Raw genomic sequence first — 27,749 nt, 5'->3', positions numbered from 1 at the left:
ACAAGAATGTTACAGGAAGAAGAAAGGGCGGCATTTTAAAGATGCTTTGAATCCTTTGTAAGGAAATATTATTACCATGCTGAAGTTGAAAACAAAGGAGTTTTTCATGTAGATGAATTCGCTTTAGTTAATTTGCTACAAGGACATAACTGCTTCCGTTTGGGGCTGCAAGAGCCTTCCAGAATGAAAACTACTACTTTGGAAAACTCTGAGGTCTGAGACGTATATTCTGCTAAATTCTCTGATTTTAATAAATAGGAATCTGTCTCTAAAAGTTGGAAGCAAGGGAAGATTTTATACCAAGAATCTGTTTTTCACACTATACACACACTTTACTATACATTTTACAACACCAGCTACCAGTTTTAAGGACATATATTTAACGAGAAAGCATGAGCATCTTCCACCTGTAAGTAGGACAAAGAAATTGAGAAGAAATTATTTTAGGAATAAAATAATTGGTAAATTTCTCAGGACTAGAGAGTAGTTCCTGTGCTTGGAAATTTTATAATTAAAATTTTCCTTCCCTATCTGAGAGTGGTGGTGCATGCCTGTCACTGAGGTGACTCAGGAAGCTGAGACAAGGAGGATCAAAAGTTCAAAGCCAGCCTCAGTAACTTAATAAGATCCTGTCTCAAAATTAAAAGTTAAAAAAGGATTGGGGGTGGGAGAGGTGGGGGGAAGGGAAAAAATAACAGAATGAATCAAACAACATTTACCCTATGTAAATTTATAATTACACAAATGGTATGCCTTTACTCCATGTACAAACAGAGAAACAACATGTATCCCATTTGTTTACAATAAAAAAAATAAAAAGGGTTGGGACGTACGTCAATGGTAAAGCCCTTCTGGGTTCAATTCCCAGTACCAAAAAAAAAAAAATTCCTAAAATCCAAAAAAATTACTTAGACTTTTGTATAACTTCTATTTTAAAAGAGAAATACAAAGCTCAATGTTTAGAAACACATGATGTGTTCTAAATGTGTTCTCAAGCTTACCTACTTTACATCATAACCCAAACCAGACCAATGAAATTGCCACTTACTAAATAGTTCCAATTTTTCTACAATCTGACATCAATCATCACTTTTAAGAACACTGTAGCTTTCTTTAATAGGACCACAGATGGTATTTTTAAAGATGAGGAATGCTTCACACCTTAAAGACCACAGCTTTTGAATTTTCATGGTTAAAAACCTCTATCGAGGGAAGAAAAAAAGAAAAACAAAGTTTCATTTCCTCTAAATCAGAATATATAAGCATGACAAATTTATATAATTTCTTTCACATTGCTAAATTAGAAAATAAATTTTATTTTGAACTACAAAAAGACTACCTTTTAATTGACTGAATAATAAGTGATAGATTTTTTAAAATCTCTTAATGTGGACTCTTGGGACTTCACAGGGCTATTGCTTTAAGTTTAATATCAATATTTGTCATCTTCAGCCAAGCACTACAAAGAAAACTAAATATTTTCAAATGGCTCATGAAACTAGACTGTGGGAAGGAAAGTAAACAGAGACTGAAGTGTTCCTACATTTTTCCGTTCCCCTTTCACACCATTCTTTTCCCCAAAGATTCGTTTGATCTAACCAGACAAAGTTGAGATGTTTTCTTAATGATTTACACTTTTCTCCCATTTGTTGTTCTGAAGAATGTGGAAACTTGGTTTTATTCTTTGATTTTTTTTTTTTTTTTTTTTTTTTTTTTCATGCCTTTGGGGAGGGTATCAAACTTGCTAGGACAGTGTAACAAAGATTCTTTGCTTGGCCAAACTTTAGTTAGACTCCTGAACCTTCTTCTAGGTTCATCTGGACACTTCATTATAAAAGCCAGTTTTAGCCCAGCGCAGTAACACTCGCCTGTAACTCCGGTGACTCAAAAGGCAGGAGCGTCACAAGTTCGAGGCCAGCCTGGACAACTTAGTGAGATCCTGTTTCAAAATAAAATAAAAGGGCTAGGGGATGTAACTCAGTGGTAGAACACCCTGAGGTCAAATCCCAGTACTGGAGAGAGTGAGTGAGAGAGAGAGAGAGAGAGAGAGCGCTGTTAAGCCAGAGTCCCCACCTTTACCCCTCATTTCCTCTTTTCCACGCACTGACCCTGCCCTGCTGCTTTGACTATAAATCCCCACTTGCCCCTACTGCATTGGGAGTTCAGCCCAGTCTCTCTGCGCTCTGCAAAGAACGCGCAGTGCTGTCTACACCTATCACTATGGCCTGAATAAAACGTCTTCCTTACCATACTTTAACAAGCGCCGTTGAATTTTTTTTTTTTTTTTTCTTTTAACAACTGACAAATGTGAAAAGGATACTGGGGACGACAGCTGCACAGGAAACGGCAGAGATGGCCATGCGTATGTGGCATGTCAAGAGGCTGTTCCACTGCGGACAGGATTTGTAAGAGATGATGGATTGCAGGAGCGTGTACACCACACCGCAGACAAAAGCCAGAAGGGCGCCCCCGTCGTGGACCACTGGCACGGCTAACTCCTGGGGAGAGAATCACAGAGGCGTGACGACTCTGCCTGAGACTGTCAACGTTAAGCTTTGCACTCCCGGTCACTCCGGATGCTCCAAGTCACCGTTTGTCACACCCACACCCCTCCTTGGAAAATATGGCTGCTTCCAGAAGAGTACCAAGAAAAAGTTTTCCATTGCGGAATAAATGCCAACAATTGGATTGTTCCACAGCAAACTTGGGCAAGGAGGGAACAATGTCTACCTTGGAGGTGAAGGACTTTGACCTTTATGACCTCGCTCTCTCTGTCTGTAAAATGGGCATAATCATTCTTGCCTTGCAGGTTTGCAGTGAAGACCATATGCCCCACTTCATATTAAAATATCATTTAGGGCTGGAGATGTAGCTCAATGGAACAGCACTTGCTAGCATGTACAAGGCCCTTGGGTTCAAACCTCAGCTCTTAAAATCAGACTGAATTAATATTCTGTAATATATCATACCAATTCATTTATTAAATATGGATTTGTGTACCTAGAATACTTAGCATGGGAATACAGATTCAGGAATGTTATATACAAAAAAATTACACTCTATGCCCATGAGTGTAGGGCTGGGGCTATAGCTCAGTTGGTAGAGTGCTTGCCTTGCAAGTACAAGGCCCTGGGTTCAATCTCCAGCACCGCAAAAAAAAAAAAAAAAAAAAAAGTGTACACCTTTAAGTATATAAAGAATTCAGGAAAATAACCACCATACAATATACCAAAAAATGGTTGAGATGGCAAATCTTGTGTGTATTTTAAATACAATTTAAAAAAAACTTTAACTCACTTGGCAGAGTACTTGCCTAGCAAGCACAGGCCCTGGGTTCAATCTCCAACACCACAAAAAAAATAATAATAATCATAATCATAATAATAATAATAGTTAAACAGAAATCAATAAAATGATTTCCTTTCTCCCCCTGAATATTAGGCACATTTGGGTGACGAGAAATAAAAAGTGAAGCATCTGCTGCAAATGAGTCAGTTTCAGGAATAATCTGAGAATTCTGGTACTTTCCACTTTCTTATTTTCCTTTCATGCTAAGTAAATCAACATCTTGAATTTGCATCTTTTATTTCCTCTCATGAAAACTATCAGGGAATTTCCTTCCCCAACCACAGCCAATTTGGCATGTCCTTTAGGATCTTAATCCCTAAACTGCACAGCCCTATATTAATGCTCATGTTATCAGTCCCCAAAGGCCCTTGTCTCTGCATGAACTGTATCTATAGTGATGTCTTTTAGAAGGGAAAGGATTCTTAATCCATACATGAATTTGGGGTAAAGGATGAGATTAAAACTTGGCATCATGTTTAGACATCTTTTACTAAACTCTTGCAAATTTAAGAGACAGCAAAACATACAACCAGGTGCCGTGGTATACACCTGAAGTACCAGCTACTGGGGAGGCAGAGGTAGAAAGGTCTCAAATTTGAGGCCAGTCTGGGCAACTTAGTGACACCTTGTCTCAAAGTAAAAAATAAAAATTTAGCAATTTAAGCAAGACCCTGTCTCAAAATAAAAATTAAAAGGGGTTGGGGATGTAGCTCAGTGGTAAACTGCCCCTGGGTTCAATCCCCAGTTCCTGCAGGGATAAAGAAAAGAAGAAAAGAGAAAAGATAGTAAAACATAGAGAACACTAGAACCAACAGGGCTAAACCTTGAAAACATTCTTTTCCAAAAAGGACATTTCTTTTTTAATTTTATTGTTAATCTACAGGTAATAATCATATATATTTATAGGATTTTGTATGTTTTGATGTATTTACAATTTGGAATGATCAAATCAAGCTGATTAACTATCCATAACCTCACAGTTATGATATAATCTGGTGTTTTAACAATTTTGAAATATTCAATACATCATTATGAATGACAGCCATCATACCATACAATGGATCCTGTCTGAAACTTTGTACTATTTAACCAATATCTTCCCATTCTTACCCTCCCGGCTCACTGTTTCCAGTGCCTGGTACTCTCTGCTTCAACTTTTGTTAGATTGCACCTGCAAGTGAGATCTTGTGTTATCTGTCTTTCTGTGTCTCGCTTATTTCATTTAACACAATGTTACATGTTCTCAAATGACATTTGTTCTCAAATGACATTATTTCAAAAAGGAAACTTCTGAAGTGAAAATAAAATATTGACAGAAATTAGTGAGGACACACCAAAAAGCAGGCATTCCACCCACCCATTTAGGGAAAGAGTTATCTGTGAGTTTCTCATAAATGTGATTTATTACAACTCAAGAAAAACCACGAGAGCTGGTCACGCTCTCTCTTGGCCTCACAACTCAAATGCTTCTCGAAGTAGCAGCTCAAGTTGGCTTGCTGATGGCAGGCTGAAAATGAATCACAGGATATCAAACAAGGAAGCTAAGATACATTTATGGGAGTGTTGCCAAGGCAAATACTTTGTTCCCAGGGACGTTAGAAAAGATTCTATTTTTGGTCTTTGTAAACATTTGATCACTTCATGGAAGTCTTAAAAAGAACCAAAAATTCAATTATCTAACCATCTAAGTTTTCTTCCTGAAGTCTGTCCTTTATGATTTAAAAAATGACCTCTGTATGCTTTATATGGCATTGAGTTATTAAGAAGATATAGTAATATGGTAAGTGCACACTACTCCTCCCAAATAATTCAGATCCACAGTGGACTCCATAGTTTATATCATTCCAAGCCACCCCTTTTTGTCTTTTTCTTTTTAAATTGTTTTCTGATGGTAGAGATGTGAGCCGTAAACAGTCACCCCTCAGGATCTGCAAGAGATTGGTGCTAGGAACCACAGTGGACACCATAATTCACAGATGCTCAAGTCTCGTATAAATTTGCATAGTATTTGCATATATCCTCTGTACATCCTCCTGTATAATTGATTTAGTCATCCTTTAGATTGCCTGTAATACCTAATCAGTGTAAATAGTTGGTATACTGTATTGTTTGGGGAATAATAATAAGAAAAAAGTTGAAGTTCAGAATAGATGTAATATTTTTTTCTGAGTATTTTCAAGCTGAGATTGGTTGGATCCAGGGATGAAGAGCTGACTGAACTTGTTTTTTCCTCACAGTTATTTCTTCCTTTGAAATAACGCTTCACCGAGAATAACTCTTTTTCACAGTTCTGGACAGAATGCTTCAATTTGAAGGCCACCTTTGCCACACATTACTCATAGGATATTGGGCAAGTATCTGTCTGGGCCTCTATTTCACCATAGTGGGAAAGGAAGAGTACCCACTTATAAGGTTTTTATTAGAATTGTAAGATTTATAGTGTGGAATATTTTCATAAATATGGTCATGCAGAAAAATCCCAATAAATGTTTGTTGTTATGAAAAACGAATATATGCTCTATCATAAAACATAAGAAAATGCCATTAAGAGCCCCAGTCACATGACAAATGATCCACACCACCACTGCAGCTCTCTTGTGCTGGTCTGAGAAGCAAATTAAGTGCACAAAATGCCCCCGATGAAACCGTGTACACTTGCTTCGGGGGGCTCCAAATTTGGCTCTCTCTTCTAGCCCCCATGGTTAACAAGGAGACATTAATAATCACAGGAGTTATAACATCCAAAAACTAAAATGAGTTTGGACCTCAGAGATTGTTCCTGGCCTGTGTCATTTTGAAGATATAATATAAGGAAGAGGGCCTTTCCCCAAAACCCATTGGTAAGTACAGGGGTGAGTTTCCTGGGGAACTGTATTATAATGCCCCTGGTCAACAGAGGGCATCCACCATGAAAAGTGCAGAGCAAGTGATACTATGAGGCCCTCTTGGCACCTTTTAGACTGAAGACTCTCTTTGTTTATGGTCCAACTTAATGCAGGAGAGGACACTAGAGAATGAATGGACAGCAGATCATACAGGTGGAGGCCTGTGGTTATTTAGTGTATAGACATGCATTTGAGCAGTCTGCTGGCAGTGAAGTCTGCCATCTTTTTGTGAAAATAAGCATCGTACAAGATCACCCCTGGTGGGAAGACAGTTAAAGGAAAACCCTAGGCAGAAGCCAAGATCCTTCCATTCTTCTCTCACACAGAGACAACAGGTGAAGGAGAGTGCAGATGCATCATAACGGTAGACTGTGATAATGAACCAATAATGATCCCAAAAGCCACCAAGTACAGACAGCTCGCGATAGTAGATTATCTGACAGAATCCTTCCTATAATCCCTAGAGGTGGTCATTAGTAGTAGTAGTAGCTTGAAATTTGACAAGTACTTTTAAAATATTGACTATTATCTCCATAGACAAATAAGGTTCCATGCCTTTTGAAAAAGATTGTGGGAACATGAGCAGGAATCTGTAGATTAGAATAATGATGATTTTTTTTTCCCATACATTGCACACAGTGAGAATAAATCAAGTAAACTCTGCATAGAAGTTAATTTTCTCTACTGGGGCCATATTTTGGTTCTGAGACTCATTAGCTGAATAATCCCCAGCAAATTATTTCACCTCCACTAATCAAACCTTGCCTACAAAAGGAAGAGATAAGGTGTTGCTCTTTGAATGCCAGATGGAGTCTACTGAATGGTAGAATTGGTAAGCACACATGAATATCTTCATGCTCAGTAAAATCAGTACGATGGCTAAGGAGGTCTCCCGATATCAAACACACCAATATGAAATGGAACAATGCAGAACCCACACTCGGAATCGCATGAACATGCACCCCGTCTCTCCCAAGGATCAGATAAGACCGATGTCGCAATGTCAAAGATTTATTCCTAAAAATCAATCTCATCCAATTTTTGGAAACTCATCAACCATTTCACAGCTCTCCTGGCACAAGCGTGCTGCTTGTGTTCCTGCTTCTCTCCTCACACACGTCCTCCATTGTCCCCGGTACCAAGAAAGCCACAGGTCATACCTGAAAATTGGCTACAATGCCCATTCCGATACATCCCACCAATCCAAGAACTAACGACACCAAGTTAAAAACAGGAGTGCTGAAATAGCTGGTTTGATTTTGCTTCTCTACTATTTTATATCTTGTGTACATCGTGGCTGCACCTGAAAAAGAAAGACTCTGATGAAATTTTCATGATTTTATTTATTTATTTTTTTTGGAATGAAAAACATGGAAGCAGTTTAGAACCATTTTTTAAAATGTCCCAGTTATGGCTATGACTGTAGGTAAGTGACTAGCATGCATGAGACCCTCTGTTCAATCCCCAGTACCTCACTCAAAATAAATCCTGATTGCAATAGTCTCCCTATTGGCCCAGCCCTGTCCGTCCCCACCCCATCTTAGTTTCTCCCCAGTGTGATGGGATAGATGGACAGACAGACAGAGAGACACATACACATCCCATCATGGTTGTTAATTCTTTTCACATAAAAACCACTACAGCATATGTATTATTTTGGGTCTTGCTCTTCTCACTTAACAATATACCCTGGAGAATTTTCCAAGTCAGTACAAACAAATCTACCTCATCATCTCTGGAGGGTCTTATCATGGCCTATAATATGAGATACCATATTTGTTTCATTATTCTCCTGCAAACGGCTTTCTAAATTGCTTCCATGTTTTTTTCAGTTATAAACAGTGCTCAATGAACATCCTTGTACATAAATCTTTGGGCACTCTGTCAGGTGTTTCTGAAAGGCCAATTCCTAGAAGTAGTTATTACTGGGTCAAAAAAAAAAAGTTCATACACAATTAAAATGCTCAGAAGTACTTCCAGATTGCTCCAAGATGGTAACAATTTATATACCCATCAGCAGAGCTGGAGAGCAATTTAGTATACACTCGCCTTTTTAATTATTGTCAATCTAATGAATAAAAAATGGCAACCAGTTGGCATTTCCCTAGTCATTAGTGAGATTTAGCAATTTTCATTATATATACTAGTCATTTTCATTTCTTCTTCCGAGAATTGCATGTTTTTAATTTTGTTTCTTATATTCTTCTTGGTTTTGTTTATTCATTTGTAATTTGTGGTTGCTTTTTACACATTATGTCCACTAGCCTATTGTCTGCTATAAATATTACAAATTTCCTTCTGATCTGTTGTCTTTTGTTTCTTTTACCTTTCACCATTTAGAAGTTTTCGTTTTTTACATACTCAAATTTGTTAATTCTGTCTTATTTAACATCTGTGCTTTGTGTATGCTCAGATAAGCTTTTCCTTTCCCAAGATTTTGAAAACGTTATTCTGTAATTTCTCTTGCAATTTTGCTTTTTGTATTAGTTCTTAAATTGCAGCTGGTTTGTGTGTGATGCTTAGGATGTGAACGTGCAAGACTGGGTGCAATGGTGCCCGCCTATAATCCCAGCTACTCTGTAGGCTGAGGCAGGAGGATCAAAAACTGAGGCCGGCCTCGGCAACTCAGCAAGATCCTGCCTCAAAATTTAAGAAAAAAAAATTTTTTTAAATAAAGAAAACAACAAGAAAGAAAGGAAAGGAAGAAGAGAGAGAACATGGTGGATAAATAGATAGCTATCATAATTTTAGATATGTATTCGCTTTAACTCAGCAAGCTTACAGAAATACTCACCTCAGTACACAAAGATATGCTTAAAAAGGACATTCACTTCAACATTGCAATTGCAAAATATCAGAAATAGCCTAAGTGTTTAACAATAGGGGACTGATTGAATAAATTATAATACTCTACATCCACATGATGGATATCAGTTATGTGTTTAAAAGATAAGGTAGATTTGCATGTATTGACATAATGATGGCTATAATATTTTGCTGCACTTTCAAAAGCAGGCTAAAAATTAATAATTCATCACTACTTTTAATTTTATTGATTATAATTATACATAATAGTGGGATTCATTCTGATATACTTTTACATGCACATAGCGTGAATGAGAGATTTGTTCAATCTCATTCTGCAGTAATTCCCCTTTCTCTCCCCCAACACTCTGCCTCTACTTTACTGGGTCTATTTTTCAAAAATTTGTGGATTATAATTATACATAAAGGTAGAAATCACTGTATATATTCATAGACTATTTTAAATAAATACATTCATGTCAGTTTCTGTCTGTTCTAGAAGTAAAAGCCATATTTATCATTTGCTTCTGGTGAAATAATTACTCTGTCTTCTACGTCTGAACTCTTGACAAGCATGGTGTAAGAGGGATTGAGATTGAGATTGACAGACCCCATTTCCATTTCCCTTTGCTTACTTCTAAAACCCTGGGAGAAGACTCCAAATGAGTGTCAAGGTGAAAGTTACTCCCTACCAAGTGGCATGGACAAATTCCAAAGATACCCAGTCACTAAGCAGGGCTTCCAGTACCTCAGTCCCTTCCCATCCTGCACCAATGGAGATGGACAGAGAGTGCTTGTTATACCATAATTCCTTGGCAACCTGATTGTTCCGCAGGGTAAGGAATAACGGAAGAATTAAGAGAAAAATCTTCACATCTTACATCTATATACTCAGATTGCCCCCATAATATACTGAGTTTTACATCAACAAGTAGTTGTGATGATATTAAATTGACTCACAACAGATTGTATCCCATCAATTGCATCTCAGGTGCTTTTGAGGAACTGAAAAGAAAAATCATACTTGTGTTGGAGACAAACTATTCCGTGTTTCACCTTTCCCATTTCTTTAACAGTAGTTCTCAAACTCTAGTGAGCATCCAAGTCCCCTACAGTGAATTTGATGGGGGAGGGCTGGGGGTGCTGGGGATGGAACCCAGGGCCTCATGCACGCCTGGCAAGCTCTCTACCACTGAGGTACACCTCCATCCCTGAGCACTTATTAACACTACATATTCTTGGGCCCATTCTCAAAGGTTCTGAATGAGTGCATTTGTAGTGCAGCCCAGGAACAGCACTCTAACCAACACCAAGATGGTTTCTGTATAAGTTGCCTTCAGAACGCACTTTGAGAAACAGTCTTTCCTGAGTTTGCTTATGCAAGTATCTTGGTTATACATCACAGTTTTTAAAACCTAAATTGCATTTCAAAGCTTCCTCAGAAGTTTGGGATTTAAAACCACTTACAGCAAACACTGTGTTAAATTGATAAATAAAGTAAGGAATAATTCTATAACAAGCCTATAAATAATCTTGCATTTCTACTTTAATTTCTACTTTTATTTGTTTTAATTTCTCAATGTAGGGCAACATCTAAGTTGCAAAGCTTGTACTTTTAAAAAATACACAAATTGTGGAGGGAAAGGGAAAGTACTGGGGAATGAGATTGGTCAAATTGTTATGTGCATGTATGAATACGGCATAATGAAAAATGCTATATTCATAACCAAAAATCCAAGAATTGTCAATAACATTTTTCTTCACTTGGGAATGTGAATTTTTAACTTATTCATAATAATTGTATACTTACCAAGAAATGCAGAGAAGTTTATCATGAATCCAAAAATACCACTCTCTGGAGGTGTTGTTCCTGTATCGCTAGGAAAGAAAATATACAAATTATCAAACAGAAACTCAGCTCAGACCTCTGGGCATGTAATAGGCAAATTTTATATTGTTGTTTTTGGGTAGGTGGTTCAGCAACATTGAATTCTGAGGGTGTGAACTGATTTTGCTCTAATGTATTTTCATTTGAGCTCTGAAAAACCTATAATTTATTTTGTCACTGAGAGATTACATTTAATTTTCTTCCATAGCAAAAAGCTAGGAAATGTTTAAAATAAGTGGTGTTGCTATTTCTCAAATGATGGAACCTCATAAAATTGATATGCATTCATTCTTTGTAAAGAATTAAATTTTATTTGAAAATAAAAACTGAAAATTCTACTCTTGAGATATTAAAAACACATGGACGTATCACTTTAATCTTTTAATGATGGTTTGTGCACAGAATTTTATCCTTCTGAAGATAGAGGGATAAAAAGCTGGGCAATATTAGTGATCACATCCCGTGCTTTATTGAAACAATGGGGTATTGAGGATATATTGTGGTAGGTTGTTTTATCAAAAAAAGTTTCTATAGAATATGTTTCAGGTACAGTCTATCGATTAATTAGATGACTTGGAAAATAGCATTCAACATGTTCTATTTTCTTTTCATTAATTTTTTTTTTTTTTTTTTTTAGTTATAGGTGGACACAATACCTTTATTTTATTTTTATGTGGTGCTGAGGATCAAACCCAGGGCCTCACATGTGCTAGGTGAGCATGCTACCACTGAGCCACAAGTCCAGTCCCTGACATGTTCTATTTTCTATTTCTTATTGCCACATTTTAAATTTTTACATTTTCAGGTTCCTCGCAAGCAACTTCTCCAGTTGAAAACTGATGACAAAAGAGCTCTCAACTTGAAACAACTTGTACCCATTCTGAGTGTTTCCACATATAAAAATAGCTCCAAAATTTATATGTTGAAAAACCAATCACGTTGAAAAGACACACTTCAAAGTGTGGGAAGAATTCCAAGAGACGCTTGTGTGTGCAGAACACTTAATATTCAAAGAGGAGTGTAAAGAGGTCAATAGCCATCCCCCCCCCCCTTACACCAAATAACTTTATTCACAATTATTTCAATCTCAGTGTCACCCGTCCCTGTAAAAACCTGAACACTCCCACTTTTTCTCATTTTTCACAATACAGGAAGGTTGAAGGAGAAAGATACGCTATAGGCCGATGTCCTTCAGAGCGTGGTGCCAAGGTGGCACCTAGGAAGGGACACGGGAACCAGTAACAGGAAAGGCAGAGCTGGCTGTGACCCTGGGTGGCACTTTTGCCAGATGATTAACTCAGCCTCGGGAGTTAAGCTTTTCTTTCTTGACCTCAGGGCATGTAAAAACAGCTATCAGGTGAGTCATCCTGGAGATCTTGTTACACATCTGTCACACCTCAGAGAGTCCTGCACCAGGGACAGAAGGAAGACAGAGATGTGCTGAGAAGAAGACTGTGCATTTTTGTGAAGAAAGAGAAGGAAATGGAAAAATGATGGGATATTTAGGAAGACAGGTAGCTGGGGATTAAAGAGGCTCTAATGGATTTTTTTAAGACCAGAATTGGGAACTCTACTGATGGCAAACTGGGACATGTTGAAGGCTCAGATACGCAGCTCACATGACATCAAATGTGTGATCTGAAAACTCAGAATTTCAGGGTGGTTTTTATTCTTGTTTATTTTTACATTCCATATCACACGGGTATGGCTGGGGATGTATTTAACATGGGTCCTATCCCCAGCACCAAAAAATAAATAAAGGAATGAATGAATAAATCCACACAGGTAGGAAAAAAGCACATTGTACATGTGCTTTTCATACATATTGTTTGAATGAATGGTAGTACTGGAAAAACTGACCTAATGTATACCACTTAATGAGCAATAATTGTGTATCAGACACTGTTATGTGCCTATGATATATGATTTTATCTTCATAACTCTGATGGGGATCCTATAGCACTTCCATTTTACTAAGGAATAAAATGGGTATTAGAAAGGTTATGTAACTTGTTCAGGGTCACAGAGCTACACAGAGGAATCTATATCCCAATTCAAATGTCTAACTCCTAACTCCCCAGCCTCTCTTTCTGACTCCCCTGCCTCCAATGGCAGTGAAGCATAAAAGCCATTAGAATGATTGATGGCAGGGAACAAACACTGATGTGCTGGTGAATGTTTGGCAGCTAGCTCTGAAGGGTGCCTGATTTGTTAGTATTTGCCAATTCCAAGATGAAAATATACCCAACGTGTCAAAATTTGGGTTTCCAAAATGCAGGTCACTCAACATGGAGTTAGAAATAGATGCACACCATTGTCTCCCTGGAGTAGATATCAGCTGGTTCCAGCACACGTTGGGAATGAACCATCATGGTTACAAGAAGGAATCATTATATCTTTGCTATATAACAAGGAAGACAAACTAAGCAAGAATTTATAGCTTCTCAATTACCATAATGTAATTGCAAGCCCTCTTTGACAAATGGTAAATCTGATTTTTTTTTCCAGGATTACTGAGTCCATAATATCCACTATCAATGCAAGAGTACCAATGGTTTCACATTCCTATACCTTTGCATACAACTTAAGTAGTGTCCATATAAGAAGAACTGAAGGAAATACTCATCCACTGAATTCATAAACAGCTCTATGATCAAACAGTCAACTTTTCAAAGTTTTTTACTTGACTCTGCAAATCACTATAAAATGAATTCATTCATCAACAAAATATTTGTTAGGCAAAATCTGAATCACAAATTCCCAAATCTATCAGGTAAGAATGGTGACAGTTTGGAATTTATTTCTGCCAAGTGACAAAATGGTCCCTAATTACATTAGCCGAAATTTTGCTCAAGAATATTTCATGGAAACTTCCCAAGCAGCAAATGAAATGTGGACACTTTTAAGAACTATTCTTTTCTTTTCTTTTTGGTACTGGGCAGTGAACTGTGGGATACTTAACCCACTGAGCTACATTCCTAGCCTCCACTTCTTTTTTTTTAATTTTGAGACAGAGTCTTGTTAAGTTGCTGAGGCTGGCTTTGAACTTGCAATCTTCCTGTCTCAGTTTCCCTAGCAGCTGGAATTATAGGTGTGCACCACCACACTTGACTACCTAAGAATATTTAAGAACAGTATTAGTTGTCCAATGCCATTAATAAAAATGGTAGGGCTTTTAACTCTTACTGAAATGTCTTATAAGTTGGTTTCCAGTCTTTTATATATTACATCATAAGTAAACACTGAGTCATATCTTCTGCTAATATTGAAATCCAAGTACGCATAACACCAAGCGAGTAATCAAGAGATCCTATGGGATGTCTCATTTTTACTTTTTAAAGCTCAAACTAAACGATGCTATCATGTAAGGGCAGAACTCTGGTACCGTCGGCACTTCGTATCTATGGATTTGACCAAAAACCCCAAATATTTTTAATTGCATCTGTACTGAACATGTACAGACTTTTTCCTTATTATCATTTCCTGGAAAATAAAGTCTGACAACTATTTACACGGCATTTAGAATGTTTGAGGGGTGATGAGTAACCCAGAGATGATTTAAAGTGTACTGGAGGATTGGGCAAGTTATACATATGTAAATACCCCATCATTTTATACAAGGGACTTGAGAATCCATGAATTACGGTATTCTCCAAATTTGGTATCCAGAGTGAGTCCTGGATCCAATCCGCCATGGATATCAAGGAATGACTGTATTGGGTTGTATAGCTGCACCTGGGTGCTTGGTTTAGGAAACTGGAGAAAGAGTGAAAGGTGAAACCAGTTGCTTCCTAACCTGAGGAAGTAGCCTCCTCACCCAACTCCCACACACTGCTGTGTATCACCGGGTGGCCGCAGTGTGGTTGGCCCTTCCCAGTCCCACCCACCACCTGGCTGGCCTTCTTGTTAAGGAGGGGCTTCTGGAAACTGAACCCGGATGAAGACAGCAATCATTCCTTTGCCTGTTCCTTAGAAGCTGTTGAGACTGGTGTGTGTACACAATTGCTTCAGGGTATGTTGTGCCTGGGAAATCAATTTATGTCTACGTTTCCTGTATTTACATTTCCACAAGTTAAGCCAACTGTGGAAAATTACAAGTAAATCATGTAAGATCCTTCTCCAAACTAATTTATGATGTTAAGGCAGTAGCATGTTATGACTTAGTGCTCAAAGGAGTGAAAACAATAGAACAAAGAAAAATACCTGATATATTAGACTTTCCCAAGCTTGGACAACTGCTGGTTTTTGTTTTCTGTTTTTGTTTTTTTGTACTGGGGATTTAGCCCAGTGGTGCTTTACTGCTGAGCTGCATCCCGACTGTTTTTATTTTTTGAGACCAGGTCTTGCTAGGTTGCTTAGGGCCTCGCTAAATTACTGAGGCTGGCCTTGAATTTGTGATCCTCATGCCTCAGCCTCCCAAGTTGTTAGCATTACACCTGTGTGCTACCTCATCCAGCCACAATTGCTATTCTTTTAATCATTAGATACGTGCAATTCCATTACCCCAAAGTCTGGAGACTTTGAAATTTGAGCTTATTGGAAGGATTTAGATTCTGACAAATTGCAACATTCTTTGTATCTTCAGACTGAAGTTTATTAGAATTCTGAAATCCTAGGTCCACTGCTTGTAAGATTGAGCAAGATTTAGAACCTAAAAAATTAAATGCATCAGTAATCAAATGCAATCAGTAAAACATCATTAATTCCTTTATCTTCACAATATTTAAATATATTATGTAAAAGGAATGAGTATGGTAGTAAATCATATTACACTTTATGAGATACTGATAATTACTAGAGCTAAATTTATGCAGCTTCAGTTGGTAATGACTATTTTGGAGTGGGAGACACCCTGCAGCTATATCAACCATTTTTAAACTCAAGAATTTCCTATTCAAACATACAAACAACTTGCTCTTTTCTTGAACTACCCACATGCAATTTGGTTTCTCTCCTTGTTCTCAATTCAGACAATAAAATTTTTAAAAAGTCATTAAGCTACTCTTACATGCTGGGAACTGTGCTAGGTGACAGGGATACAAAGATGGAAAGAGAATTTACTACCTTCAGAAAGTGTGGTATCTAACAAAAAATTCATAGGTTTATTGATTCAACATGTAATTGCTGATGGCTTTCTGTATGACAGATAATTTTGTAGACATGGTGAAGACAGTTAAATAAAACAGAAAAACTCCTCTTTCATGTAATTTATATTACTGTGGGGAGAACATGGGTAATTAAAATCAATAATCTAGCCCGGGTACAATGGTGCTTGCCTCAGTTCCAGCTACTTTGGAGGCTGAGGCAGGAGGATCATTCAAGCTGGGGAGTTTGAGGCCAGCCTGGGCCACACAGAGAGATCCTGTTGCAAACAAACCCTATGATATAGGAGCGATGAGTGCGGCAAAAGAAGGGAAGATTGGATAGTAGGACAGAGACTGATAAGTGGTAATTCCCAAAAATGGTCTTGGTGGAGACTGGAATGGAGAGAGTCAACGTTGGAATATTGGAACCAGGAAATTTACAAAAATAAGCAACAACCAAGCGTACAGGCCTTGAGGTGGCAATGGGTTCAGGGAACGGCTAGGGAGTGGGTGTGGCTGGAGGGGAGTGATCTAGGAGGAAGGGCATATGGAGGAGTGGTCACAGAAAGGAGTTGGGGGCCTCTTCTGAGCATGATGGGAAGCTGTTGGGGGCTTTAAGAGAGCAGCAAAGTGATGTAAAGTCGACTGACGTTTTTAAAGGATGTTGTGAAAAGACTGTAGCGTGGCAAGCTGGGCCAAGGAGACCGTTAGGAAACTAGTTTCAGTAGTTTGTCAAGAGATGACAGTGGCTTAGACCAGTGTGGTTAGTAACGAGGGGAGGAGAAAGTGGTCAGATTTTAGAAGCTTTTGAAAGGAATCTCGAGAAACCAGTCTCCTTTGGACTATGGAGGTTCATGGTACCAAAAGGAAAAATAGAAACAGACATTTCTTCAGCACTTACACTATGCCAGGCACATCTCAGCTAATCTTCACAACATCATAAAGTACTTAGCATTGCCATCTTAAAGATTAAGAAATCAGGGTTAGAAAAAGTAATTTGCCCAAGGTCACACAGATAGTAGATGGAAGCCAGGTGGTGCATCTACAAGTAATGTCAGTGGACACAACTTAGGAACGCTTTTCTGCTGTGCTATATTATATTTCTCTAAACATACTGTAATTTCCATGTGAGTTTAAAGTATTGTATATCTACAATTAGGTTCACAGCAGCTTGATACTACTGGAGCCATTAGTAAGGGGTCCTGGGCTTACAGTAACTCTTCAGTGCATGCTCTTGATGGACTGAGATGTAATTATTCATTCATTGTCAGATAAAGAAGGCTTTAATGGACCTCTTTCTCTTTTTCTCTTTCTTTCCCTTCCTCTCTCTCTCTTTTAGTTGAGATGGAGTGCTTATGTTTGAAAGTCATCAGTCCCGAATTAGCCAAGATTTGTAAGCAATATTGTATTCCTTTTTAAAATAAGAATACCGTTTAAAAATTCTCACAGTTTAGTTGAATTCAGGAGGAAAATGAATTTGATGCACTCAAATGTGTGGAAAATTTAAATTCAACAGAAGAAATTATGTGTTCGTGGTTGGCTCAGGGGCAATACTACTTCTTTCACCTCAATTAATTTTTAGGCTGAAAAATCTGGGGATCCTCAATTTTCTTTCTTTTTTATTTTTAAATTTATTTGGTGCTGGAGGTTGAACCCAGGACCTCTCGAATGCTAAGCATATGCTTTGCCACTGAGTGACTCCCTTCTGTAGCCTTGGCCCCTAATTTTCTTGTTTTCCTTATAATTAATTTCGATGGTGATTTTTTGAAAAAAATTCAATTATAAATTATCATTTCAAGGATGATACTTTTCTAACTAAAAGTTTCAAATGACATGTCTGTATTTTTGTCCTTATGACTCTATGGTTTAGAAATACTATGAAATAATAGTCAAAGTATTGTAAAGATTGAAGGTGTCATCAGAATAGTGATTTTATGCATTGCGACTTCACTGTCTGAATATTTAATCTCTATTGTCACAGCTGAAGAGGGAAACAAAAGTCACCATTCCCAGAAATTCAGTGTAATCTCAGTAATCAAAAAAGATGTTTTAAGCAGAAGTCATCAAAAATTATTTGGAGGACTGGGAATATAGCTCAGTTAGTAGAGTGCTTGCCTCGCAAGCACAAGGCCCTGGGTTCAAATCCCCAGCGCTGCAAAAAAATAAAATAATATACTTACACAGCACAAATATTTTAACTTAAAGCATATAAATGTACATTCTTTTTTTTTTTAGTCAATTGATGTGGTCCAAGGTCTTTACAAGAGCATAGGTTCATTCTGTCTTCCTGAGGTATAAACTACTTCTACTCTGAATCATCTAATTTCCGGTTTTGTTTTCTTTAAAGTGCAGGGAAGTATTGAAGATACTTCTAAAGCATTTTAAATACAGGATCCTCCCAGTGTGTTCTAGTCAACTTTTCTAAATCTTTGCTTTTGTCGGATCCACTACTAAATGGACCAACTGTAATTTGAAGACAACTTACTTCTTTTGAGTCTTCCCAAAGTATTATTCCACTGAAAGAATTACAGTTCTTTTTCTGCACTAATGGATCAATAGTTGTTGTGTATTGTCTCACAATTACAATAAAAATGATAATACCAATAGAAAATACAGCGAATTTATTATGTTAATGAGTTTTAAGTAAGCACATACATGAATTCGTTATTAGGTGCTGTTGTTAACCTATGGGGAAGTCAAGTTACTTCTATTGGAGAAGTCAAGTCACTTGTCTAACATTCTGTAGCTGGAGTCCCTGCGAGAACCACGTTTTAAACAGACCGACTGCTCCAAAGCACTTGCTCCTCACCTCTACACTACACTCCCTCTCCGTGTGATTATTAACATGAAGGATTTCAGAAGGCAGAAAAGTGATGTGGGAGAAGGACTGGAATTACAACCAAATCAACAGAATCAGCTAACAACTGACGAGAAGGAAACTGACCAGGTTAATAAAGCAGTCCTATCTTGGTCAACATTCAAAATATTCACTATGTAGCTACCATATGTCAGGAACTACCTATGTCAACGTAGGAGAGTCAAGAGTGAACTCCAAATTTCTACCCTCTTGGAGCATATGTTTGCTTGACACACAATATGCAATATCCTTACATACAGATTAAGAATGGCTGTTGAAACAAATGAAGTCTTCAAATATTTTTGCAAAAAATGAACTTCTTATCTCCCCTTCAAAAGCCAACTGCCAAATAAAGGACTTTGTATCACACAACCCTAAAACTATTGAAAGATGTGTTCATCATCCCCTTAAAAAAATCAACATCAGAATCATTTCTTAATTATAAGAATTAGTGTATAATTATGATTATAAATTATGTGATTGTTAATGAAATACCAGTTTAAAAAGTTGCTTTCCTTATTTTTGGTTTCTTTTTTGAAGTCAAAGTCTTGACCTCTTTTCCTTCATCTACTAAGCAATTTTGGTCCCCCTTTAAAGTGGCTTAATTCTCAGTGGCCCAGTCTTCTCAGTCAATTACTGAGCAGAGATTGTGGTCATGAAGAGGGACAATACCAACAGACCACAATCATCCAGCAAAACCATATTTGCAGAAAAAGGGAGACAAGTACTGATAAAAAGCAAAGCTAGGATCCAGAATTGGCAAAACTTTAAGAGTAGAGGGTCACAGAATGCTGTGGATGAAAGAGACACCAAGAAGACAGCAGAGTGGTCTACCAGCAGAAAATTGGTAAGTTGATAGAAAGATAGCCTGAGGGATTTGGTTACAGAGGAAATAAAAGAAACTTTTAATAAGTTAAGCATGATTGTGCTTCAGAATGTGGGTGTGGCCTTGTAAAAATCTAACCTTTTTAAAAATTATGTATATATATATTTTTGGTTGTTGATGGACCTTTATTTTATTCATTCATATGTGGTGCTGAGACTTGAACTCAGTGCCTCACATGTGCTAGGCAAGCACTCTACCACTGAGCCACAACCCCAGTCCCCAAAATCTAATCTTTTAAGGTTGACTTTTATTTGCCCTTGATTTTGACATCCTGGCTTTAGTGATTTCATAACACATACAGAAATACCACTTTTTGCTCTTATAACTTGTTAAATTTAGTGGGTGTATGGATCCCATGTTGTAAATTTTCTGATAGGAAACCCATCCATTTGACTGAAAAATGAACACATACTAAAAGAGATGGCAGGAAAAGTTTTATGACCACCCTTTACAATATCTCACTTATCTTTTCCACCTTCCATCACATACAAATAAACCACTTTTATTAGTCTCTTTATTTTATATTTTAATTTTTGGTGCTGGGGATTGAAATCAGGGCCTGGTGCATGCTAAGCATGCACTCTACTTCTGAGCTACACACCCAGTCCTTATCAGTCTCTTTACACAAGCTAACACACGTGCACACACACACACACACACACACACACACACACACATACTGTTTTTCTCTTCCTTTTTCCTACTAGTGGTAGAATATTTTCTTCTGCATTTTACTTCTTTCCATTTAACAATATATCTTGGAGGTTTTTTCATATTAGCATATAAATTTAAAGAGAATATGCTACATAACAAGAGATTTCACTTGAGTTTTTTTTTTTTTTTTTTTTTTTTTTTGTGGTACTGGGGATCGAACTTAGGGCCTTGTGCTTGTGAGGCAAGCACTCTACCAGCTGACCAGCTGAGCTATCTCCCCAGCCCTCCACTTGAGGTATTATTATCTTTGGATAATCTGTATTTATTTAGACAGTTCCCTATTTTGGACATTTTCAAGGTTTCCAATCTCTCATTAAAAGCAGTGTTGGGCTGGGCGTGTAGTTCAGTGGTAGAGCATTTGCCTAGCATGCAAGAGGCCCCAGTTCAATCCCCAGCACTGCAAAAATAAAATAACAACAACAACAAAAACAACAAATAAATGAAAACAATGCTGTGAACAACCTTGTAGATAATGTCATTCTTCCCTGCAGGATAAAGTTCCAAAAGAGGGGCTGTTGCATCAAAGAATGTGTATGTTTGTATCGTTTTCATGGATTTTTGCTAAAGACCCTCTACAGAGATTAAAATCAATTTACATTCCCACAGGCAATACAAAAGAACATGCTTTTCCAAAGTCTCACTAGTAGTGTTATCAGACGTTTGCATTTCTGCCAATCCAGTTAGTGAAAAAACAGCATCAATGAGTTTCAATTTGAATTTTTTATTTTCTGTTCATGAAATTGAGCATCTTGCCATGCCTAGGAGTCATCTGCCCATTTATCCAACATACTGAAGAATAATAATGTTTTGAGGAGAACATATCTGATAAGGAAGCTGACTTTGAATGTCATTCTGAAAAGAGATCTTGTGGTTTTGACTCTTAAAGTGTTGGAGTGTGCTGACAACACCAGAACATGAGTTTGGCTGAACAATGTTAACATGTGAAAGGGGACTCCCACTGACCCCAGAACCTCCAATCTCTGATCAACCACCAAACTGAATGGCTTTATTGAGCTTCCCAGCGTTCTGCCCTGACATAGGATAAATAGGGAGCCCAGTTCTCACAAATACTGAGAATCTTCATGGATCTTACATCCTAGTGAGGAAAGACAGATAATAAACACAATAAATAAGTTAAAGCATATAATTTGTTAGCAGGTGATAGGAGCTATGGTGAAAAATAAGAGCATCAGGAGTGTAGGGTGCAATTTTAAACAGGGTGATCAAAACAGGTCTAAGACAATAATATGTGAACGAGGGAGGTGAGAAACAAGGCCTGGCTCTATGGGAGTAAGAACATTCTGGCAGACAGCCAGTGCAAAGGTCACAAGAAAGGAGGCCAGAACGGTTACAGCAGAGTACAAGGAGGAGGCGGGTAGAGGAGAGGAGGAAGAAGAGGCAGTGAGATCAGCAATAAGAGATAAGGTTGGGAGTGGGCTGAGGCGGTGATGTTGGGTTTGGGGAGAAGAGATAAGGTCAAAAGTTTGTGAGTCGGAGGATTAATATGTTACATCATTTCTTGATGTCTGATTCTTATCTGCATTTTGCTGTTGCTTCAAGAATTAAGTTTTCCAGAGGGGACAGAGGCAATCCAGTACTCTAGCTGCTCACATAAGCAGATGGCAAACAATCCCAACTCTCCAGGCAGACATGGGCAATCAGTACACTTTGATGTTGGCTGATGGCTCCTGGTAGTAAGAAGACCATCTCTTGCCCTTTTCTTCTATAATTCTGCTCTTTCTGCAGGCTTCTTTTCCTTGTGAAATTTAAACCCCTTCCTCAGAATGAGCTTCTCACAAATATTTCACTTTGTCACCTTATTTCCCCATTTCTGATCATCCCCAAGTTTATCTTAAGGCGATGTTCACCATAACTACATCAGACACCTCTACAAAGACTCAAACCCTTGTCTCTGATGGCCAGGGCCATGTGTCTTATATTATCTGCCCCTGACCTTCAGATTCAGGACAAACACAGCTACTATTTTCTTGGAAAAAAAAAAAAAAATTCAGGGAGAACAGCCCTTCATTTTTATACAAGTTGAAGAAAATCTATCCTGTCTCAGAAATGAGAGAAAGGAGATAGTGACACTTGGAACTGAGAAGTGCCATGAGAAACCAAGCCCAGGTTTCTTCCAGGGGACAAGACCAGCTGGGGGGAGTCTCTTAAATCTATAGGATGTTTCTCCTTGCAGGGCAAAACCATGTCCATCACCAGAGGTTTGCTACTGTGCACCATTCTGTTTGTATATTCCCTGCATCTTTCTTTAGACCCTAGTCCTCTCTTGTCTCACCCGTTTCCTTTCCTCCCCATTTAAAAAACAATGTGCAGAACATTGTTCACCAGATAGAAAAGACGAAAAGAAGGAGAGGCCCTCGCTATCCTAAAGTAGTAACAAAACTTGGTTGTAACCAAACTTTTTGTTCCTTCACTAACGGATGCAGATTCAGTGGTGTCACACCACTTAGATAAGGATGCATCATTCTAATAATTAAGCAGTGCCTGCTGTGTGGGGCAAGGCACAGAGCTCCAAGTCATATAAAGAGGATCAGGCCACCGTCCCTGGCACTGATAAAGCAATCCTCAGGAAAGGTGGAAGCCAAAACACAGGGAAAATAAAATGGTAAAATAACGCAGGAGATGTTAAGAGTTGACAATTCGAGGGCTCTAACTTTGGTGACCCAGTGCTCAGAGGAGTCTTAAACCAGATTTAGGCTTAAATTCCCAAGGGAATTTAAACCAGCCTTCCAAGGATCTGAAGTCAGCATCCTATGGCTGTGGGGGGGGGGGGGGGCAGATGTGGATGTGAATTCTGCCTCCTCTCTCATTTACCAGCATGAATTGACATCCGTGTCATATTGACATTTCTTCATCTCTTTACACCTCCAATGTACACCTGTAAGCCCAGCAGCTTGGGAGGCTGAGACAGGAGAATTTCAAGTTCTAAGCCATCTCAGCAACTTAGTGAGACTCTTTCAAGGTAAAAAATAAAAAGGGCTGGGGGGTGGCTCAAAGGTTAAGTGCCTCTGGGTTCAATCCCTGGTACAAATATAAACAAACCCTCCATTTTGGGGGTGGGCATGGAAAATGAGGCTAAATACCACTTCAAGAGATATTCACAAGCAGAAGTAAATATGTGTGCTGCTTAGCCCGTACCTGGATCTACCTGGATGCCCTACAAAAATAAAGGGCATCAGTCACGACCTATCTTTGTTTCAATCTCACCAGAGAAGCGTCCCATACCCGGTCTGAAAGTCCTATGGTCTGGTCTGTCCTGAACCCCATCCCGATGCCACTCTGTTCAGTGCCCAAGGTAAAGACAGACCCTCTCAGCGCCACACCCCTACCTCCCTATGCATTGCCCGGGTTGCCAGGAGCACACAGCCTCATTGTCACACATCGACCTCAAGATGCCCCCAGCTGGGTGTGGACTGGGCGTCTTCCCTGCCCGACAGCAGCGCTGCCTGCTCGCGGGCCGCTGGCGTCTACCCTGCCCCTCACCTGATGTAGGGAAGGAAGGGGTTGACGTGCCCGGAGAGCACAGCGACCACGTAGGAGATGATGAAGGCGGCGGACGACCAGGTCACCAGAAGGAAGGGGACGAAGGCCATTCCCTTCAGAAAGCACAACATCGCGCCGCGGCCGCCGAGAGGGCGCTGCGCTCAGCCGGGCGGGACGCCGGGTTGCTCCGGGCTGCCTGGAGGCGGCGGCCGCGCACTTGCCTGCCCGCCAGGCGGCGGCCACGACTGGGACAGCCACGCACGGCGGGACCCGAGTCTCCGCGAAGGCCTGGGCAGACCCGGGAGGAAGGGAAGCGCGAAGAGCCGAGCGAGGTGGCAGGCTGCAAGGCGGCCCGGCCGGGTGGGTGGGGCGCGGATGGCCCGGGCTTGTTGCGAAACGAGTGAAGTCACAAAGCGGCGGCTGAGCCCCGCCGACCGGGAGACACGCGGCCACCTCCCCCGACTCGCCTTGCCAGGGTCTGTCAGGCTCCTTTCACTTTTGGTTCGGATCCGGCAAGGTGGGTGCGGACGCGAGACGCGGGCGGGGACGCCCGCTCTGGTGGTCCCACCCCGAGTCGCCCGCCCGGCTCTTGCGCAACTCTGGAGAAATGGATTAACTCCTCCCGGCCCCTCCTTCCCCCGGGGTTTCCGGGACTCTGGGCTTCGCACCCGTACCCCGAGGGCTTCCCCTCTGAGGTTTGGCCGTCGTCCTGTCGCCGGGAAAAGGGTGGCCGCGGCGTGGTGACGCCCACCCCATCCTGCTGCTGCTGCTGTAAGGGATTCGGTCAGAGGTGTTCGGTCTCGTTCCCCAGGCCACCCGGTGCGGATGTGACACCCACCTGGATGGTGTGCACCTGAAAACCAAGGCCTCCTAGGAATGGGTGGCAGTGACAGGGGGCGTGGGACCCCGCTCTGGCCCAGCATGGGCAGCCCTGTGTGCAGGCCACAGCTCCGCTTCTCACCAGAGCGACTTGCATTATTTTTTTTCTTTCTCCTCTCTTGGATCTGGATTAGTCCAGATGTGGAGCCTTGACCCAAGATGAATAATGGTGACTTGATACTCTTCAGACCCTGCAAAACGCATTCCTGTTCTGGAGGCGCTTGATAGCATGCTGATTTTAAGGGTTTCTGAGCCCCAAGTAAGTGGCAGAGGTCATTGGGCCAGGGGTGACCAATTGTGGGCTCATTTCAGCCACATAAACATTTCTTGGGTGCCATGCACTTCTAGGGAATAGGCTAGGAATACTAAATAGCATCATGGGGACTAGGAGACAGTTCTATCAACTAAGCTGAAATTATATAGAATAGGATAAAAAATAAAATAGAGATATGTATAGAACTGGGGACCAGGGACCAGCACTTAGATGAAGGAGCAGGGTGGTTTCCTGGCAGATGACATCAGAGAAATAACAACCTAGCAAAGAAAAGTGAGACTAGTATTCCATGCCAAGAAAACAACAGGAGAAAATGTGCATAAACTAAAAGTACTTGTTTCTCTGGGTCTAAGAAAGCACAAAAATATGTGTGAGCAGGAAATGGACAAAGAGGCCCAGCCCACAGAAACTTGGCTTTTTGGTTTTGTTTTGTTTTTGTGGCGGATAGTGAGGAAAGTATAGGAACATGGATGCATTAGTATTCCAGGAGATCAGGTGGCAATGGGGTTGAGTTCCCACCACACTGAATAAAGCAGAAGCTTTAAATTAAGACTTTAAAAATTGCAAAAACTGTCATCATGATACTCTGAGTACATCTCTACACAGGTCTCTGTATTCCAAAAACAATTCTATTCCCTCATCATCTTCCCTGTCCAACCCTCCTTGTTCTTCTTTTCTGCTCTACTATTGATTCACCAAAACACCACTCTTCCTTGGCAAAGGAATTATGACCTCATAGGGGATTCACCTGATCATCTTGCTCTTCTGTTACTTAAGTAATTCACTTATGAAATAGTTATCTGTTCACATTAGGGGAGGGGTGCTGGGGTTGAACCCAGGGGTGCTTTACCACTGAGCTACATCCCCAGGTCTTTTTATTTTTTGAATCAGGATCTTGCTAAATTGTGGAGTCGATTCCATTGTCAGTGGCTCCCAAGTTGCTAGGATTACAGCTACCATGCCTGGCTACTAATCACTTTTAACACAAATATGAGTGGCAATAATATTTTGTTGTTTAAAATGGATATATATATATTCATATATATATATATATTCATATATATTTATAATAGGACTATTTTGGGGAAACCCAATGTGTGAGAACTGTCCATCAAAGCCGGAAGGTACAAATTCAGGACTGTATAAAATGAAGTTTATTAGGAATTTGTGGTTGGAAGCATGACTTAGGTGACAACGGCAAAGGAGAATCTCTGCACCCTGATGCAGGCACAAAGGGTTTATGTACTATGCTACACAAAGGTTGCCCATAACCAGAGTGTACCTGGGCTTTCTCAAAAACTATTAACATGCTCAGCTGACCATCTTAAAGACTTTGTTCATGCAAGGGTCACCTGGCAGGCAAGATGGCAGTTGCAACCAAGATGGCAGTAGTCATGCCAAACTGGATCCCTATATAGCTGTATAACTATAATCATGTATGTGTACATAGTATATGGTCTCAAGCAACCCTGAGAGGCACGGTGCCACTTTACCTTCTAAAAATTTCCCACACCTCAGATCTTGAAAGACCTTCTCCCCAGAATAGTAAAGTTTATGACACTAAGAAATGCAGAAGTCTGAAAGTTGGTCACAGTGGTGCTTGCCAGTTATCCCAGTTTGAGGCCAACCTGAGCAACTTAGCAAGACTCTGTCTCAAAAAAAAAAAAAAAAAAAAAAAAGGTAATGAGGAGTACTGACGTAGCTCAGTGGTAGAGTACTTGCCTAGCATGTGTAAGGCCACCAGTTCAATCCCTGCTAATATAGGGCTGGGAAGGAAATGAGGAAATGCAGATGTCTGGAAAACCATGTGACTGAGTACCTTTAGGATGTATAATAAGAGTCACCTCCTCTCCTTCACCTGATTCTTTTTTTTTTCTTTTTGCGGTACTGGGGATCAAACTCAGGGCCTTGTGCTTGCGAGGCAAGCACTCTACCAGCTGAGCTATCTCCCCAGCCCTCCTTTGCCTGATTCTTGACTTTCTCTGGCAAAGGAAGTAATACTGCTTTAAGATCTGAATGGAGCGACCTTATAAGGATAAAGTCAGTCTTTCCCTGGGTGATTGAAAGGCAGCATGCTTCCTTCTAATTGGTTCTCACACCAGCACTCAGATATTATTATCCGTTTGTTATAAGTGAGGAAATGGATTTAAGGTCAGGCAGCTAATATACAGATGTATAGAATTTTCGATTTAGTCTATGTGGCTCCAAGGCATTAACTCTTCTATGTTAGGGTTGCTCTACTAAATCCTTGAACTCCAGAATTACAAAAGGAAATTCCTTAAAGAGTATGTGGTTCTTTTTTTTTTTTTCTGTATTTTATGTATGTGTATGTATTTATACATGGATATATGTATGCAATTTGAAGAAGTTATATTTAATATATATATATATATATATAGAGAGAGAGAGAGAGAGAGAGAGAGAGAGAGAGAGAAAACTAAACTTCCATTTACTTAAAGCCACTGCTATTTGGGGATTTTCTCTTATGTGTAGCCACAACTAATACTTTTATCACATTCTCTTTGTCTCTAAATTTAAGGTACCTAATTGCACAGTGGGCCACATTCCTAGAAAATTGAGTATAAATTCATTTTTCTAAATAATATCATCTTGGGGGGGGGCAGGGGT

At 39.6% G+C, this 27,749-nt stretch overlaps 1 protein-coding gene across 1 annotated transcript in view; it reads right to left on the bottom strand.

Annotated features, from left to right (window-relative positions):
• Nucleotides 1–25,357, bottom strand: part of DRAM1 (DNA damage regulated autophagy modulator 1) — a 35,108-nt gene extending 9,751 nt beyond the window's left edge. The window contains exons 1-4 of the mRNA XM_079140561.1: nt 23,969–25,357; nt 10,849–10,916; nt 7,394–7,536; nt 2,321–2,498 (exon numbers count right to left, since the gene is read on the bottom strand). Coding sequence (XP_078996687.1) covers nt 2,321–2,498; nt 7,394–7,536; nt 10,849–10,916; nt 23,969–24,099 — 520 coding nt within the window. The 5' untranslated portion in view covers nt 24,100–25,357. The remainder of the gene's footprint in view (nt 1–2,320; nt 2,499–7,393; nt 7,537–10,848; nt 10,917–23,968) is intronic.
• Nucleotides 25,358–27,749: the final 2,392 nt, after the last annotated feature.

Source organism: Sciurus vulgaris, assembly GCF_902686455.1.
Source record: "Sciurus vulgaris genome assembly, chromosome: 5".
Classification (NCBI taxonomy): Eukaryota; Metazoa; Chordata; class Mammalia; order Rodentia; family Sciuridae; genus Sciurus; species Sciurus vulgaris.
This window is presented reverse-complemented; position numbering and strand designations above follow the sequence as displayed.